Source organism: Mytilus californianus, unplaced genomic scaffold (genome assembly GCF_021869535.1).
Source record: "Mytilus californianus isolate M0D057914Y unplaced genomic scaffold, xbMytCali1.0.p SCAF_7, whole genome shotgun sequence".
NCBI classification, from domain to species: Eukaryota; Metazoa; Mollusca; class Bivalvia; order Mytilida; family Mytilidae; genus Mytilus; species Mytilus californianus.
Window position 1 is genome coordinate 1,119,087 of NW_026262723.1, and position 20,241 is coordinate 1,139,327.

Genomic DNA, 20,241 nt, shown 5'->3' on the forward strand with positions numbered 1-20,241 from the left:
AAATTTATAATTTTAAAATTAAAATCGTCTCGTTTGTCATATATTCTGGTACTGAGATGACTGTGTATGTCAAATTCGAGATATAAGTCTAAAAATGAGGCGGAGGAAGCCGTGTCTGTTGTTTCTTTCATTTCTAGTTCTGGGGGATATATTAATGGAACCCAATCAGAAAAGTTCGGATTGTTAATGGAAAGAACATCATCAATATATCTAAAAGTGAAATTATATAATCTGGCTTCTTTACTTTGTTCTATTTTCTGTGATAATATACTTTCCTCTAGATTTAGAGTTAACAAATAGTTCAGAAAACTTGAAATAAGTATAGAAACACAAATTTTAAACCTGCTGGATAGAACATCAGCATGTCACTAAGGCATTAAAATGGAAACAGCTGCACAATGCTTATTTTGCCAATAAAATGCGAAAATGGGATAATTATACCGAATTTCTCAATGAAAATAAAGAATGAAATCCGGATCTTTTACATAATTCCTCTCTCATGCTCGAGAGCACAATTATTTCGTAATGCATTTTTTGTTGTTGTAGAAAATAAATACAAATTTAAAAAATCGCACCTTCTCTATCTCAAAAATATTTTATAGCATGGAGTACTTCTTTCGGGTCAAATTTTATCAAAATTACAAAAATATATACCCGTTCTATCTGTAATGATTTAAACTCTTCGTTAGAAATTTGAATGACATAATCAATATAGCTGTTAATCAAGCTGTTTTAGAGAAAATTTAAATACCATGCATAGAAATGTTTTTAGTTAATTAACCAACGTGACAGCTTTCTATTGCCCTACTGGTTGCATTTTGAAAATACAACTGTTTCACAAACCACGCCTCTCTTGATGAGATATATAATACTCATAGATATTTTGTTTTGTCTAACGACTGATTCCTTGATATGATCACTATATTTCATCTGATAGACACAACTTGTGAATGTTACCAGTATAAACACGCATAGATAGCGACCAAATTGAATTCTGAAGAAGACCCAAAGTGAAGGGAGGGGTAGTACAGGATTTTAGAATAAGTTTAAACTCTTAAATTTCGAGTCATATACATGTTAAAAATATGCTGCAGAGCCGTGGCTTGTATAAACATCGGTGAATAACTTTTGCCTATAGTCAAAGTTATTAATTGACTGGCGTCATAGCCATACAAAGTTTATATGATATTTATCAAAACGATTTCCTTAGTGTAAAACATATTGAACATAAACATTCATTTGTTTCAGATATTTGCAAAACAATCAATTAACTACAATACAACAAGGAGCATTTTCAGACCTACCAGCAGTAAAAGATCTGTATGTATACAATGTTACAATATTTTATAAAATAGCAAATGAAAACAAAATCTAAAGACAATCAGTAGCAGAGTATGTTTAGAACTATCAATCGTTATGACCTTCTGGTGTTCTGCCTTTGAATGGAGTAACTATTGGTGACCCGTTTTATTTAATATTCAAATGTTGATTGCCCCCATGGATCCCCGTTCCCTAACAATGTAAATTGTTAGAAATTTGTATCATGTTTGATTCTGATATATAGACGATGGCTAAGTAGCAGGGGTTCGAACCCCACTGAGGAAAGAACCAAAATTTGCCGACGCTAATTTGCAGATCTAGCATCGCGGGGATACATTTGAGAAGTAGCATATGTAAATAATGGTGTTAGCCCTGTATAACCACAAGATATCCGATGGCGAACGTCTGTCTTAAAGTTGTCACATTTTAGACGTTCACAATAAAATTAAAATTTGATGTGACGGCATGGTAAGTAAAATTATCATACTTTACGATTGAAAAAAAAACAACAGCTGATCTGCAAGTTATACCATCTACTTGACACTATACATCAAATACTGTGTTACAACTCTGGATAACGCCGACGAGGAAAGGCATTACGCAACAAACAAAAGCCATATTTTATATAGCCTAGTTGGTCGAGTGGTCTTGGGCGCTGGACATAATGCAGGCGGTGAAAGTAGGTTCAGATTCAGGAGTTCGAATCCCGCTGAGGATAGAACAAAAATTTTCTATCGCCAAATTGCAGATCTCACATTGTAGGGCTAAATGTGAGATTAAATATACTTGTCAACAAAAGAAACGATACACAAGTTTGAACTAAAATTTATCATAAATATAATAAATAGGAAAATCTTTTAAATTCATGCAAATGCATATGATTAAATGAATATGACCAAATTAGAAAGTTACAAAATACCGAGTAATTGAACACAGGGGTCACATTTATTTTGCAGAAAATGATCACAAAAGTCGGCACTTAATTTCGAGGATGATAATTAAATATTCAAATATCTGCAAAGGCATTCAAAATTTTAAGCAGACCATGTTTAAGTTTAAAAGTTTAAAGTGCTAACACCGATTTTTGAAATAACTAAACTTTCAAAATTGGTTTTTCGCGTATTTGCCTTAAATCAATGGTTTTGATGAGAAAATAACACTCTGTAAAATTTAGACCAATAGGGCAATTATTTACCTCGGTACAGTGTATCCAGTTTCATGATATATGGAATATACATTGCCTTGTATCGTTTCTTTTGTTGACTAGTATATATGTAATTTATGGTGTTAGCCCAATATACATGTAACCACAGGTTATCTGATGGAGTACGTCTGTCGTAAAGTTGTCACATGTTTAGACGTATATATATATATATATATATTAAACAACAAAAAAATTCAATGCCACTTGGTTGAAAATTTGTAAACTACTGTTGCCTATACAGAAAGATGTTGATCGACCTGTGTCTAAATCCCTATATGATATTATCAAAATTTTATGAATCGACATCTATCTATGGTGAAAAAAATATTCAAAGTAAAAGAGAGGCGAAGGATATCAACGGGATATTCATACTCATAAGTCGAAAATAAATTAGCTAACATGAACATTGGAAAAGAACACTAATTATTGAGACAAATTTAGTTTTTTGGTAACAGCAGTTAACTTAACGCATTTAAGAAAGAAGACTTCAATTCTCCACCTTTAAATAAAAACTATCAATCGCAGTTTTCAACTACCAGTATGTAATTAATAACAATTGCCACTCTATATAACGTTGCAATCATAATGTGGCATTTTCAGATAAAAAAAACTGTTGGCAAGACTTTCTATTTTGTAAAAGAACATTTCGTTTACTTTGAAAATATTTATTACATGGTCTATGACGCCTTTAACTGATAAATTGGCAAACATAAATGTGTGTATGTATGAGAAATATTTTAGTATGTCATCTCTTGGTTGAGGTACTATTCGTTTCCTGAGCGATAAAAGGTCGAAACTTGGTAGAGACTTGTTTAAGCCTCAGTTATTACGCAGTGATGTTAAGGCAATTTCGCGGATTTTTTGTCAGGGGTAGGTAACTCCGCAATTACCTCATTATATATTCATCAGATCTCATAAACATGTTTAACCCCGCCGCATTTTGGCGCCTGTCCCAAGTCAGGAGCCTCTAGCCTTTGTTAGTCTTGTATTATTTTTAATTTTAGTTTCTTGTGTACAATTTGGGGTTTAGTATGGCGTTCATTATCACTGAACTAGTATACATATTTGTTTAGGGGCCAGCTGAAGGACGCCTCCGGGTGCGGGAATTTCTCGCTGCATTGAAGACCTGTTGGTGACCTTCTGCTGTTGTCTGTTCTATGGTCGGGTTGTTGTCTCTTTGACACATTCCCCATTTCCATTCTCAATTTTATCAATGGCGGATTCCGTAAGCAGCGTCCATCGATAAAATTGTTAAATAAAAATTACATGCGTGCATGAGGATAAAGAAAATGATACTGGTATGGTGTTATTTGATTATTGAAACACGATTACGGCATTTTTGTGATGAAACTATATTATAAATGGTTGCAAAAGATGTTTTTATTGCCGGGATCAGACCCCGCCTACTTCCGAGAAGCAACCAATCAGAAGCCGATATCCGTCATTAGATGCTTGAAGTTTGCAGAATGGAAAGCACCTTGCTGGAGCAATTATGTTCACTAATGTGTGAAAATATACCGACAAAAGTAAGTGAAAGCTACAAAATATGTAAGCATTAAGGAATATAAGTTATTTACTTTGTATTTCATTCATTTAAGTAGATGAAAATAGGTGGAGAATTAGAAAAAAACGAGTTTAGCTTTGGCAAACATGCTACACGTGGTCAGATCGAAATTATACTTGGGGAAAAATATATAAAATGGATATAGTTGACTCCCTTTTCTAAATTATTAGAGTAGCGAATAAATCAAATGTGTATACTAGTGTTTCTACCACTTGCATTACCGATTGCCAAGACACCATTCACAGCTTGCATCGTGAAAATTGTTCATTTTTATTTTATATTTTTTTTGTTTGTGTGCATCCCTCATGGACCTTGTCCATGTTCAGATAATCATGTCTGGATATTTTTATGATCCAGTAACTAAAAATAAATCACCCTAACAAGATATTATAGATTGGAATGAAAAAAGCCTTTCAAAAGTCATAATCAATTGGACTTGAGGAGGATTAACCCCCCCCTTGAACATTTTCAACCCTGCCTAGACAAAACCCTGCCTTATTCTGTATGTGCGTCTCTGAAGTCAGAAGCTGATTGTTGTTGCCAATATCATATTTGTTCTTTTAGTGTCATGTTCACAAATTAGGCTGTCAGTTTTCTTGTTTGCATTATTTTATGTTTTGTTTTGTCTGGTCCTTGATTATAATAGCTTGCTATGAGTTATGGGTTTTGTTCATTGTTGAAGGACTTAATAAGACCAATAATTGCTTATATCTACTTCAATTAGTCTCTGATGGATAGGCCAGTCTCATTGGCAATCTGGCATGTAACATATTATCCTTATTTTATTTCCATGTGTGTACACATACCTGCAAGGTGAATATTTAGTGCCTTCAAGATCCACAGTGAAATAGGTAAGTTGACAGTTGATCCCAGAGCATGCAAAAATGAATAAAGTTTAACACACAACATTTGTTATGTGCCTGTTTAAACCTGGGAGTCTGTAATTCAGTGTTGTCCTAATATTACAAACTAACTTGGTTGAATATTGTAAGTGAAAATATATTGAATTAATTCCATTTGCTTAACTTGCCTGTGTAAAAAACTTGTATACATCTGAAAAGTGTCTTTTGTATCTAATTATAATTGAGCATTGAACTCTACTATTCAAAATATTACTAAATTTTTAATTGAAGAAAACACAAAAACAATTAAATTAAATATACATTGTACTAGAAAAGTAGGACATAATATTGTCAAAAAAATCAGATCCTCATTAGGGCAGTCGCATTGTGACCATGCATTCTAACTTTTGCAGAGTTCTCGAAAAGTGGTGGTCCCAAGGTTTTGACCACCAAAATTTCAGTATTTTGCAATAGAAATTATAGTGAAAACCAGAATATTTCCCTCAAGGACCACCAGGGGAAAAAAGATTTTAAGAACTCTACTTTTGTTCAGTCCTCTTTCCTTAGGCCAAATAAAAATATGTGTGGTTCCAGTTACCCTTCTTACCCTATTTTTTAGTTTTAATAATAGCCTACCCTTAATATTTTATTTTGCAATTTTCATTAAGCACTGATAAAGTCAGAATGTTGCTCCCATAGACTCTAAAACAATGTAAAAAAACGCCATAAAATAAAAAAAAAATCACTACCTACCAACCTACACTTACTTTTTTAGATTTAACTGGAACCACACATACTATTCTATTTGGCCTTATTTGATACATACAAAATTTAGCATCCGTAGTAGCATATGGTACAAAAAGGCGAAAAAAGGGGAGGGTTATGTGCATGTTAAACTGAGGGGTCCAATCCCGACATCCCAAGCTTATTTTTGCCTAATCCCGAATTCCAGGGCCTTATTTGACAATTGGCAAAATACATTAATTAATGATTGTATACTGTTCAAAGTAATCAGTCAGTCTGTTGAGCAGATTCCCTGCATCTTTTTAATATAATCTAGTCAGCTTAGTATAAAACAGATTATATATACATGGAGAATGCGACATTCCAAAACTTAAAAGACACATAAATAAGTTGGCTTGTTTGGGCTCAATAAAAGAAGGTACGAAATTTCCGTCAATTACTTGGAGTATAATAGTACATTGTATACGTTATCACTCTCCTTTACTCTGCAACTTTTGAGTGTGCTAGTCCGAAGCCAGGATACAGTGTCAAGTAGTTGCTTGTGCGTATACAATGAATTCGATATTGTTTTTTCGGGTAATTCTTTATTTGGGTCTTCCCATTTAATTTTGTTGGACATCTTTTTTAAAAATTCAATATGAGCCCTATTTAGACCTGTGGTATGGGTGATCACTGCCGCAGTGACTGACATTATTCTGTAAATAACTTTGTAGAATGCTTCGACACTTACGATTGTGTAACACTAAACTAAAAAATCGTTTTTTGGGGAGTCAAAATTAGACGCTTTGGAAGGGTGACTTTTTCTTTAAATACTTATCTTGTGCTGACGCCACTTGTTTAAATCATGTTTTGTTTCTGTGTGTAATCTTGTCCTCTGGTTTACTAATTATTGATACGCTTACATTTATAAGTTTGACCCAAGATGATTATCTTCGGAGAAATCCAAAGACTTAAAACCATAAAACAAAAAATGTGAAAATTAAACTGGACCCCTGCTGTTGTTTCGCTTTAATCTTATCTGTGGCGAAGTATCAATCAGCGGGTGGTCAGTTTACGTGCAAATATATCCAAGTAGTTTAAAATAAAACATAAATCGTTGAACCTGGGAACAGTATGTCAGTATATATGTTCCTGGTTGAACAAATAAACGCGGGTAGAAAAGGAACAATCGCAAACAGAACACCAAACACTAATAAACGTGCACGAACTCATAAAATACCAGGAGTAAACCGAGCTGCTCAAGAAGGGTAAGCTAATGCTGTTTATATGCACCCGCCGTTGCGGAGGGGGCATTAAGTTTTTCCCTTGTCCGTCTGTACGTACGTACGTACGAACGAACGAACGAACGTACGTACGTACGTACATCCCAAATTTGGTATCCGTTCTCTAACTTTAGTTTGCCTCAACCAAATGATATGAAACTTATACACAATGCTTATTACCACAAAACACAGATCTAGTGTTAATTTTGGTGGCGTCACTTTTACCGTTCTAGAGTTATGCTCCTTTACAAATGGAAAAATTGCTGAATTTTTCGTTTCCGTTTTCTAACTTTAGTTTGCCTCAACCAAATGTTATGAAACTTATACACAATGCTTATTACCACAAAACACAGATCAAGTTTGAATTTTGGTGGCGTCACTTTTACCGTTCTAGAGTTATGCTCCTTAACAAATAGAAAAATTGCTGAGTTTTTCGTTTCCGTTCTCTAATTATAGTTTGCCTCAACCAAATGTTATGAAACTTATACACAATGCTTATTACCACAAATACAAATCAAGTTTGAATTTTAGTGGCGTCACTTCAACCGTACTTGAATTATGTCCTTTTAGAAATGGAAAAATTGCAAAATTTTTATTTTCTTCTAAATATCAAGTAATTTTCCTTTGTCCATGATTATGGTTGAATCAACTACAATCAATGCTTTATACAATGCAATGATTAATTTTGATTTCCACTGATAAAACACAGATCAAATTGAATTTGGGTAGTGCCACTTTAACCATTATTGAGTTGTGCCCCTTTATAAATCGAAAGATTGCAAAATTTTGAGTTTCCATTCTGTAACTTAAGTGTGCCCTAACCAAACATTATGAAACCTATACACAATATTCATTACCACAGAACTAAAGAACAAGTACAATTTTTTTGTTTCCGTTTTCTATCTTTAGTTTGCCTCAATCAAATGTTATGAAACTTAAACACAATGCTTATTACTACATAATACAGATTAAGTACGAAATTTGGTGACAACACTTTTACCCTTCATGAGTTATGTCCCTTTATAAACATAAAAATTGCTAAATATTTCGTTTACGTACGTACGTCCCAAAATTGGTTTCCGTTCTCTAACTTTAGTTTGTCTCAACCAAAGGTTAAAACTTATACACAACTGTTCTAGAGTTATGCGTGTTTACAAAGAGAAAAATTGCTGAATTTTTAGTTTCTGTTCTCTAAAGTTAATCTCAACCAAATGTTATGATACTTACACACAATGCTTATTACCACAAAACTCTGATCAAATTCAAATTTGGGTAGCGTCACTTTTACCGTTCTTCAGTTATGTCCCTTTATAAATATATGATATGCAAGCGGGGGCATCATCTGTGTCCATATGTGGACACTATTCACATTTATTTTTAATCCCGATGAATAAAAATCCTGAATTCCAGGACGTGGATAAACGTAAATCCCGTGTCTCGATAAACTAAATCCCGAAATCCCGATGATAATATAGCTTGTTCCCGAAATCCTGAACTTAAAAATGGACAATCCCTGAGTCCCGATAAAGGTCCGACTCCCCCTCTAAACTGGTTTAACAACTACACATATTGTTCATATACCAAGTCTAACTAGCTTTAATTTATTTTGAGATATTGAATAAGGTAACATCATCAATTGTCAACATTGTCTAGACAAAACTTTAAATGAATCAATAAACACCATAAATAAACAGTGATAATTAAATATATGGGTCCCTGTGTCCTCAACATTAAGTAATCATTGTTCATTAACCCGAGAAGTGTTGTTAATTGTTTTATAAATGAAAACAAAACTGTTAGTTTAGCATGGTATACAAAATCAGAATGTTGAATCCCGGAAACTTGTAGTTTTGACAAGAAATAGATATAGCATGGAGAAAATAACAAAAATATGAAAATAAATATATGGGAGAATTACCAGGTACATTGTACTATGGTATTTTCCCTAAGAAAAAAACTGTTTTGCTTAAATTGTTGAAAACTTTTTTCATTTGTGCAAATTACAAATTTTATGCTGCAAATTAAGAAATTATTGTGAGATTCTATTTATGCAAATTAAAGGACTTGATGAGTATCTCAGTAATAATATAAGAACTCCGTTCTGCTAACTGATACAAATATATGTACACAGCTCTTTCTGAATTTGTAATAATTAATCTCGCATTTTTGTCTAGCATCATTTAGCAATGAAAACACAGCAAAATTGCCCTCTAGATGTCCTTTGATTGTTGGATTTCTATCTCCTTGATCTTTTTCGATTGAATTGTTTTACATTTTGTCATTTTCATGATTTCAGATCTTTCCTAGCTTATTAATGCAGTATTGGTTTTGCTTAATGTTGAAGGCCACACCGTGACCTATAGTTGTTAACTTCTTTGTGAATTGGTTTTTGATTGAAAGTCGTCTCATTAGCATCCCACATCTTCTTATTTTTATATATAAACTTTTCTTTCAGATGAGTCAAGTTTTGATTTGACTTGCTCATGACAAGCACTCACAGCAGATATCTAATACTACATATTATGGTTTCAGCTCATTGCTGATGGACCTATATTTACCTATAATTGATTAAATCCACATCATTTGGACTCTGTTGGTTAGTTGCCTCATTGGCAATTATACCACATCTCCTGATTTTATTTAAAGTTTTTCATCATAATACCAGTAAGGGTTGTTCCTGTATAAACATGCATGGGAACTATGAGATTGTAATGGGTGAGAGTTTTCATACAGTAAATGTTAAAAACAAATTTTAAAATTATAATTTACTGTGGATTCATCAATTTTTGTGGATACCATTTTTCTTGGTTAGAGGATATTTGATTACTTAGTTTAACCAAAGTTTGAATACTAGCCTAAGGAACATTTGTACTTCATTAAAAATTTATATTTAGGTTCACCTTTACCAATGAAATCTCTGAAAATAGGCATTTCTGTGCCTCTCCAAAGTCAGGAGCCTCTGGCCTTTGTTAGTCTTGTATGATTTTTAATTTCAGTTTATTTAAATATGTTTTGGAGGTAAGTATTACAACTTTTATTAAGGGTCCAGCTAAAACCCGCTTCAGGGTGCGGGATTTTCTCGCTGTGTTGAAGACCCATTGGTGGCTTTCAGCTGTTTTCTGCTCTTTGGTTGGGTTGTTGTCTCTTTGACTCATTCCCAATTTCCATTCTCAATTTTATCCCACAAATATAAAACTGAATCTGTAGTATATCTCTATAGATTGTTCTAGTTACAACATTTTCAAACACCTTCTGTTAATTTGTACAAATTTATTTTCTGATGGATTACCCAACAGTTTGAACTTAATCTTTAACTTTTTAGCTAAGTTTTAAAATAAACTACATGTAGGTCATTTAGGTCAAAATTACACTAAACTAGTTTATTCCTTCTTATATGGTGGTTCACTCTGCATTTAGAAGGTCACTTACATATATATATATGTTGAAGTTACCTTCCTTCCAGGCTTCTGACTGGCATGATTTAACATATCTTGGCTGCATTCCCCACCCACCACCATATTGCAAATTTCAATCCAAGAGGAAATTTATTTTTATACTGCTCACTTTAATAAAATCACTGTTTAATAATTAGTTTGGTTTCTATTTATGTATGAATTATGATTTATGTATTGCATAACTTTCCCATGTTTGTTGGCCACCTCTATTTTTTATTCTAAGAAACAGTTAGACGGTTTACAATTACTTGTTATTTTAAGGGTTTTTACAAATTAAATGCTTTTCATTATTTGAAGAAATAAAGATGGATGACATGCAGACATTTTCTAAAGTAAATTTTCTAAAAACATTGACCTGTTTAATTTCAAATAGAATATGACTTATTCAAATGTTTATCATTTACTTTAAGTTAAAACAACTTTTGTTCAAATTTAAAAGTGACCAAAACAAGTTTATTTTAATATAAGAATTTCCACTGGACTTGGACTGAAGTGAAATATTGCAATACAAAATATGGCATGAAATAAAGAAGGGGGACTTTTACACAGCAAGGAATTTTTTAAATGCCATTTTATCATGTTTTAAGTACACCCTCTCTGAAACTACTGAGTTTTTATACAGCATCTTCTTTAAAACTACGTATACTGAGATTTTATGCACCTTTTTTTTAAGATAACACCTTATATGGATGACATTTTTCAGCTATTTTTATATGCATATCATCATGATTTTTGGTGTCGCATTCTCATTTTATTTTAATTCTTGTCATTTATGAAGTTTTTTGTTTTCGTAGAACTTTACTTTCTGAAAGAAAAAAAAAGTTAAAACAAAAACTGGTTAGATAATCTTGAAAGTTCATAAACATTACATTTTAGAATTATTTACTTATAAGAAGATCATAATTTAGCAAAATATTTTATCACATCCTAGATGATAAGTTAAAATACTTGGCAGAATATTTCAAAACTCTACAGATCATAATAAATCACATGACCAACCCTATGGCCAACCTACCATGATACTGTTTTATAAAACACATTTTAGATGTCCAGAAATTCTAACAGTCACCTCGGTATATGATAAAATTACAAAAATAATCATGATAATGTAATTCCTCTTTTACTATTACCCTCATGGAAACTTGTTTAATAAGGAAATGTTGTAGTATTTGTCATATTAGGTATATTCCATGTCATATCGGGGAAATTTAAAAAATCATATCCAGTAAACTATTATGTCATATCCAGTAAATTGATGTCAAATCCAATTAATTTCTATGTCATATCAAGTAAATTGTTTTGCCATATCTGGAAAATTGATGTCATATCCAGTAAATTGGTATTTCATTTAGTGAAGATTATAATGTCATATCCAGGAATTTGATTTGTCAAATTAGTAGTGACATATCCAGTAAAGAGACTGATCAGTATTGACCTACGTAAATATGTTATACTGATCTTATCCTGATCATGATGATGGAAACTTTATATCTAAGTCTACAATATGGGATAAATAAGCTGGCTGTATACATGGGTTTGACTCATAAGAACATAAAGTTGATGCTGTATTCACTGTCTCAATCTAATGATGAAGTTAAGATAAAGCTACCTGTCATTGAATAAAGTTTATCTGGACTAATGTAACTATGTATTTGAATATTGTATTTAAACCAAACTTTAAATCAATTTTAGAGGGCCTCATTACCCTGTGAATGGCAGGTGTGTTAGACCATGATCTTAATAAACTATGATGTCCAGTTTTTCTTCTAAAAGATGTAGGTTCTTTGATTTCCTGGCACTCCAGTTTCTTTTAACAATAAAATTTGGCCGCCACAATAAAGACAAGAGTGCTAAAAGTGGCCTTAAAAACACAACAAATCAATCAATCAATCAATTGTTTTTTTTTCAGTCTGACATAACTAAAGATAACTCTGATAGAACTGAACAAGGATTGTGCTTATTAATTGTCAGTTGTCAACAGGTTTTAACCATGTCAGAAGTGAATACGGTAGCTGTCATGTCTGTTTATTGAAGATGTCCACTTCATAAATCTCTTCATATTTAATAGAAGGCTTTTTCAAAAAGAAAATTAGGAAAAAAGGGGGGATTGGACTGACTTGCAGATTCTTAAAACTAATGATGATGTTGCTGCTGTTGAAGGCCTCTATGTGACTTTGATATTATAATGATGAGGAAGAACAGCAATTAAAACAGTCTTGTCCAGTCTTTTTTATCATCTTTTATAAAGTAATTGTCATTTGTTGCTCACTTGCTACATGTCTTCTGTATGTTATATTTTTATTGCTTTAGCATAAATCAAGCTATTGGTTTTCTCATTTAAACTGTTTCAAAATTTGTAAAGCTTTGGCATTGTATACCTTACTATACAGTATTGGTTTTGCTCATGGTTGAAGGCAGTTAAATGATCTACTGTTGTTTCAAATTACCATCTCTGATACATGTAGATAGATGTCTCCTTGGTAAACATACCATAATTCTGTATGGCTTTTGTTTTAAACTTTTCCCCATCCCCCTTTTCCACATTTTTTCCTGAAAAAGCCTTGTGCTGCAAGCCACTGGTGGTATACAAATTAGAAATGCCCAAATGCACCATTTGACAAATCTCTAAATATTGAATGTATTAAAGGGTCAATGAATAAAGCTGTCGTTATTAGGCTCATATTATCACATAATACTGCTTTGGTTGTCTCATACATGTATCTTTGTGTTTAAGGAGCATATTAATAATCTTGGACTTTAAAACAGCAATCATACTTATACCACAGTAACATGTACTTGATATTATGCACATAATATTCCCACTGGACATCCTTCATTGTCATATGATACATGTAGCTACAAATTATGCTATAGTTCATGTGTTGTCAGATACTTAACTATCAAAAGAAAAAATTATATCTAAAGACTTAAGTATTAAAGTAAATGTATTTAAGGCTGTCTGTTTTCTTGTTTAAATTGTCATACAGGGTATCTTTTATATCTTACTGCATGTACTGTACAGTATGGGTTTTGCTCATTATTGACAGTTGTTAAGTCTCTGCTATGTAGATATTTCATTGCCAATCATACCACATCTCCTTATTTATTTTGTTGGTAAGCTTGGTGACATTTGGTATAATTATGGATTTTAGTGTCCTCACTTTTATCAGAAATAAGATTTTAGTGCAATGGACATTAATAATAGTACAATCCCCAGTGGCCAAGCAGCTTTTGTGCAATCCGTTTGTCAGCTAACAGATTTTCCAGGTTCTCCTTTTCTCATCATTTTGTATTTTGTCTTTCAGGAAATGGTACTTCTTGCTGACCTGAATCTGTAGCTTGGAGAATGATTGATTAAAATTTGATATGAAGGATTTATGAGTAGGGTGTTTTTTCTTCAATTCCTTATACTTGATGCAGTCATCCATATCTGATGATGGGCCTAGTAACTAAACAGCCAGGTCAAAAGGTGTCTTCTTTCTACGAGATGCTGAAATATAAAAAAAAAATGTATGTATATCATCAGTATTTGCAGATTTATAATACATGTATTTATTTTTAATCTAAACGGAAATGGAAATTCAACCATAGTATTTTTGAACATGAGTCAAAATAATTTATATAAACTTTTTCACATTTTAAAAGTTTCGTCACCATTTTGTGACAATTGCCAATTTTCATTGCTTTAGCTGAATCAGCACTTGAGTTTATATGATAAAACAGCTACTTACCAATTTCATTGTTTGAAATTTCAGATTAGAACAATTTTCTGTTGCATGTTGATGGTTTTTGGTTAACTGAAAGCAAAACAAATGGTTTCAAATATGGAAAAGGGAGATAAGACAGCAATCCAACAAAACAAAGTAGAAAATATTTGCATCTGTAATTTCCGTGTATATATATATACCATTTTGATTCCTAACATCACTGACGAGACATAAATTGTCGAAATTCGGATATGGTGTACAAATTTTTGCACATGATGTTTGCGGTATACTATCTTTTCCACAAGTTTATTGTTTTCTGTTTGGTATTAAATTAATATAATTGTTCCATGGTTAAGCTGTCATATTCCTGGTCACTAAAATACCTTAATACCCCACTGCTTACGTGTTCCTGCAAAGCTGTTCTTCTAAGTCTAATGAGGGGGAATTTTCTACCATGTATTACTGTTGTTTTCTGCTGCAATTTTCCGTCTGTTATTGTCGTTGAAATGATGTCCTTTGGTGCTATTTCTTCTCCTAAATATAAGTCTCCGGACGTTAACTTTTCCTTTATGTCTTTTTTTAAGTGAGATGACTGCCTTGGAGTTGGGAGGGAACATTTTGTTCTGTTGACTGTTACCACTTTTTTTGCCCTCCTTACCCTTCTAAAATATGCCCCATGGTTAGTATGAACTTTAGATTTAAAGGTGATGTGTTAATTCCATTGCTTCTTGCATATTCCTGTAGAATTTGTAGGAAATTGGCCGTTGCAGGTAATGTGATATTTACGCGCCAGAGCTGTCTAGTTGATAGTGTCCCCTTATTTTTTGGTTTTAATCTCTGTCAAAAATTCTGTTTTGTCAAATCTGTAAGAATCAAATTGTCCAGGGTGGTTTCTGTGTTTCCTCTTACTAGTTTTCTCTTTTGCTAGGCTCTTATTTACTCTCTGTTAGGCATGGTCTTTGGTTTAAAAAAAATGCCGAGGCGAGTCCTGTCATGCTCACGGAAGGAAATTGATGAAGAAAGAAAATTGTAAACGTCATTACCTCCGTCGGTGAAAGATTCGTTGATTTTTTTTCTGCTTTCTTGCATAACTTTAATTTTTGTGGATTGCAATTCCTTAGGTGTTACTGGTGGGGAAAGCATGATAAAATCTGAAATTGGTCTTGGAAATTTCATATCTAAACGTTTCTCTACTATGGGTTGGATGATGTTGACGATAGATTTTATTACTTTCATTCCGTTGGTGGTAGTATTTTTCTGTTTGGTGATGTTATCTTCAAAATGTTTTCTGTCCCTTGTTCGTAAAGCTGGTGTGCATTTTCAAAATAAGGTGCCATGGATTTATGAAGACTTGAAAAGTTGTAGTGAACAGTGGAACAAGGTCTACAGTCAACTAGCTGGTGTTGAAGCCTTTCATTGGAGCTAAGTGAAAGCCAATTCTTAAGTGAAAAATGGCTAAGGAAAGAATGCTGCTGTCCAGATTTGTTAAGATTTTTCCAGTATTTCTTGTCTAAGAGATATGATTGTAGTTTTGTGGTTTTGCTTCTAAATTGATCGAAATTCAAAGACATTTTGGGATACTTTTCCATGAAAATTGAATAATTGTACTATCTATCTTTCATGTTGATAACATTTGTCTGTCTCTCTTTCTCAATTTCTTTATCTTTTGGGTATTCCACCAGTTTGTTGTCGCAATATCTTTAGTGGATCTGCTGATGATCACTTTTTTTAAGTTACAGGAATTCACTCTAAAATAATTTAATTCATATTGTATTTAAATATTTTTTGGGAAGGTTAAGGCAGCAAGGTTAGCTTATATTTTTAGCTAATGAAATTGTTGTGATAACTGTGCATAAGTTGCCCTATACACATATTACTAAATGTGAAGTCTGAAACCAAACTGGGAAAAGACTATTTATTTGTGCAAATTAACTAGTAACCCAACAACATAAAAAAGTAATAAATATTCATGAAAAGATTATAGTCCTGTCCCAAAGGATGAGGGGGTAAACTGTTAAATATAAAAATAAGGAGATGAGGTATGATTTCCAATGAGACAACTATCCACTGAATTTCAATTAAATAGGAGTAAGCAATTATTGGCAACCGTACTCCCTTCAACAATGAGAAAAACCCATACTGTAATGTGGATGGGCTATGAAAGGCCTAGAAATGTCATGTTTGTCTGCCAAACCTATATACACTGTTCAGTCAGATTTTCCTTATGAACTACATATAAATCACTTACTGAAATTTTGTATATTTTTTTAATTCATATAAGCTTGCTATACTGTGTGATTTGTTTAAATCATTGTTTCAGCAATTAATGGTGAGCTATATGCTTCTATTAAACTTGATGCTATGGATAATTTTATTTGTTATATATATATTTTTATGAGATCATCCCTGATTTTTGGTGCGGTTCGTGTTTCTCAATCATATTCCTAGAAATGCATAGGAAGTAAGCTAAAGTTGTTTACACTGATCTTTAATTCTTTCATATAAAATAGAAAACAGATTTGAAAGGAGATCGAATCCGATAGACAAGTTCATCTACAAGCCTGATGACCAAGACTAGTGAAACTACCAGGGGAACTTGATAAATCAACACACAAGAAGTCAAATGAGCTTCTGCATTCATTCTCATAATATATACTACTGGAAAACAGTAAGTGATGTCATTTGAATTATTTGTTATAAAGAGTAGATGACTATTTAAAAAAGAAAACATTTAAGGTCAAATATTGCTGCTACAATAGTGTTTACACATTACAACTAGGACATTTTTGGGAGAAACGGTTCTTTTGTAAATGTCTGTCATATAAAGTTATGATATACTATTGTAAATAACCTTGTTAGATTTAAACCAAAATACAAAGAATAACTTCAATAAGGATTCTTATTATTTTGGACAAGTTCATCATTTTAATTTCTAACAAGGTGAACACAAAGGATAATATTTATGGAAGGTTTGCTATGCAACCTTATCAAATTCATGAAATTAGAAAGGTGAAAAAAAGAATGACCCACATTAAACTCCTGGTCGAAGAAAAAATTAAACTTCAGTCATTTCTACATCTTGTGGTACTTATTTTATAGAAATCGCTCATAAGTTACTTGGTATTATTTTTCATGCCCCCGATGTAGCAGAGGGGGCATTAAGTTATACCCTCGTCCGTCTGTTCGTACGTCCCAAAATTGGTTTCCGTTCTCTAACTTGAGTTTGCCTCAACCAAATGCTATGAAACTTATACACAATGCTTATTACCACAAAACACAGATCAAGTTTAAATTTTAATGACATCACTTTAACCGTTCTAGAGTTATGCCTCATTATAAATGGAAAAATTGCAAAATTTTTAGTTTCCGTTCTCTAACTGAAGTTTGCCTCAACCAAATGTTATGAAACTTATACACAACGCTTATTACTACAAAATTAAGATCAAGTTTGAATTTTGGTGGGGTCACTTTAAGCATTATTGAGTTATGTCCCTTTATAAATCGAAAAATTGCAAAATTTTTAGTTTCCGTTCTCTAACTTAAGTTTGCCTCAACCAAATGTTATGAAACTTATACACAATGCTTATTACTACAAAATAAAGATTAAGTTTGAATTTTGGTTGGGTCACTTTAACCATTCTCGAGTTATGCCCCTTTATAAATGGAAAACAAATGCAAACTTTTTAGTTTCCGTTCTCTAACGTAAGTTGCCTCAGCCAAATGTTATGAAACTCATACACAATGCTTATTACCACAAAACACAGATCAAGTCTGAATTTTATTGGCGTCACTTTAACCGTTCTAGAGTTATGCACCTTTATATATGGAAAAATTGCAAAATTTTTAGTTTCGATTCTTTAACTTGAGCTTGTGTCAACCAAACATTATGAAACCTATACACAATAATTATTACCACAAAACTCAGATCAAGTACAAATTTGGGTAGCGTCTCTTTTATTGTTTTTGAGTTATGTCCCTTTATAATGTTGTATGCAAGCGGGGGCATCATATGTGTCCATGGGGACACATTCTTCATTTATTTAAATATTGATTTGAGTTGAAATGATAGGACTTTTTTTTTTAAATGGGAACTCACTTTTGTCCACTATATATGTACGGTCAGCGACTTAATCACAAATGATTATAAGATCAATGCAATTTGATTGCACAAATAGCACAGCTGCAGTTTATAAAGTTTTATGTTTAGACTGCTATACTTTATATTTGGTGTATTGCTTCAAGGATTATGTTCTACACTTAATTCTGCAATTATTTTGTATTTCTTATTTCAGACTTTCTCAAAACAAGAGCGTACTTGGTTGATCAATTTATGTGTTGCAGCCCACAGAGAAAAATAACAAAAGGACCAAGAACTAACACTACAACTGAATTGTTTAAAATCATCCGAAGTTTGCATTTGATGTACATGTATATTGCTTTATAGCTTTGTGTTATAAATTTGATAATACAATTTCAGCGAAATATGAAATAAATTTGATATTACAATTTCAGTGAAATATAAAATGAATTTGGTATTAATACAATTTCAGTGAAAATATGATATGAAAATATTAATAAGAAATTGTATATCGAGGGTTCAAATTTTTCACAATTGCTATAATGTCTGTAAGCAAATGATGGAGAAAAACAGTGTTTGTTTGTTTACTTTAGAAAATTTGAGACTTAAGTGATTAAAGGTCCTTGAATTGCAGTCTGAAGTTAAAAAAAAAAAAGGTTGTAAGGCCTTTTTAAAAATTGGATATGGTATATATGTCAATGAAACAACTCTCCATAAGAGACTAAATGACACAGAAATAAGCAACTATAGGTCACTGTATGGCCTTCACAAATTAGTGAAACCCACGGTGCTTAGTCTGCTATAAAAGGCCCCGAAATGACAAATAATGAATGAAAAACAAATATGATATACATCAACAAAAGACAACCACTGAATTACAGGCTCCTGACTTGGGACAGTCACACACAGAATGTGGTGGGGTTAAACTAGTTTGAAGGCGAACCGACCCACCACAAACCTTCAACTCCTTTATATACAAAATACAATTTGCAAAACAAGATGACAATTTACAGCACCCTCTTTTTATGAGCAGGAAGCTTTTAGAAGTTCATTGCGACATTTGAGGGTTGGATCTGCATTCCTCTTGTATATATGTTTCAGTGTAACCACTATTTATTTGTTGTTGATATTGTTTTGGTATAAAAGAAGGAGGTGTGGAATGCTTGCCACTGAAACAACCCTGTAATACCTACTAACTGATTTGATTGCATGGGTTGTTAGAAGTGTGTAGTTGATAAATAGAGAAAAACCACATATTGTCTCAACAAAAAAAATGGATAAAGCTTGTACACTGCACATTTGGCAGAATGCAAGGAGGTGTGTGTCTATTGTATCCTATTTTGGACGGACGTCAAATAAAAAAAAATTGTGACAAGATAATATTTTCATTCTTTTACATATGTTTCATTAAGGGCTGTTCCAGAAAATACTATGTCACCCCCCAGGGAAGGCATTTTTTTTATATTATGTGGTTGGTTGTATTTGAAAAACCAAAATGCAAAGGAAGTGTTGTTCTAATTTATTATTATTTCTAAGGGTGGTGGGGTTTAAAAAAGTGCTGTTCCTGGTGGGGACATAGTATTTTCTGGAACAGCCCTAATAGGAATTTTAAACCATTGCAGTCTAATGCAGATAAATCTTTTAGTCTCCAAACATCAATTTGATTGTAGCTTCCTAATGTTGTATTTTGAATAGGAATCAACAATTGTGTACCTCATAGATTTTTCTATAAAGTGTGAAGTGGTTTTCTGTTTTTTTACACCTGAAAACTTTATAATTGCATTTCTTACTGTTGTAATAATTACTCAATCTACAAATTGGATTTAGTTATTGGAAAAGAAAGCAGGCAATCTTGTAATAACTCTGTATTTCTTCAACCAAAGAAGTGAATTCATGATTTGAGTTTTGCTGGATCAGCAAACTTCTCAACAAATGTTTCCAAAAAATCATAAATCATGTTTGGATTCTAGGATTCTGGAACACACACACTCCCCCTTTTTTCCCAACAACGTTTCCCCTGTTTTTATTCCTCGACTTTTATGAAGCATTCCACACTTACTTAATA

The 20,241-nt window shown here is 32.5% G+C and overlaps 1 protein-coding gene across 1 annotated transcript in view; it reads left to right on the top strand.

Moving 5' to 3' along the window:
- Window positions 1-603: 603 nt before the first annotated feature.
- Window positions 604-20,241, top strand: part of LOC127708138 (leucine-rich repeat-containing protein 15-like) — a 49,989-nt gene continuing 30,351 nt past the window's right edge. The window contains exons 1-2 of the mRNA XM_052212976.1: window positions 604-608; window positions 1,249-1,320. Coding sequence (XP_052068936.1) covers window positions 604-608; window positions 1,249-1,320 — 77 coding nt within the window. The remainder of the gene's footprint in view (window positions 609-1,248; window positions 1,321-20,241) is intronic.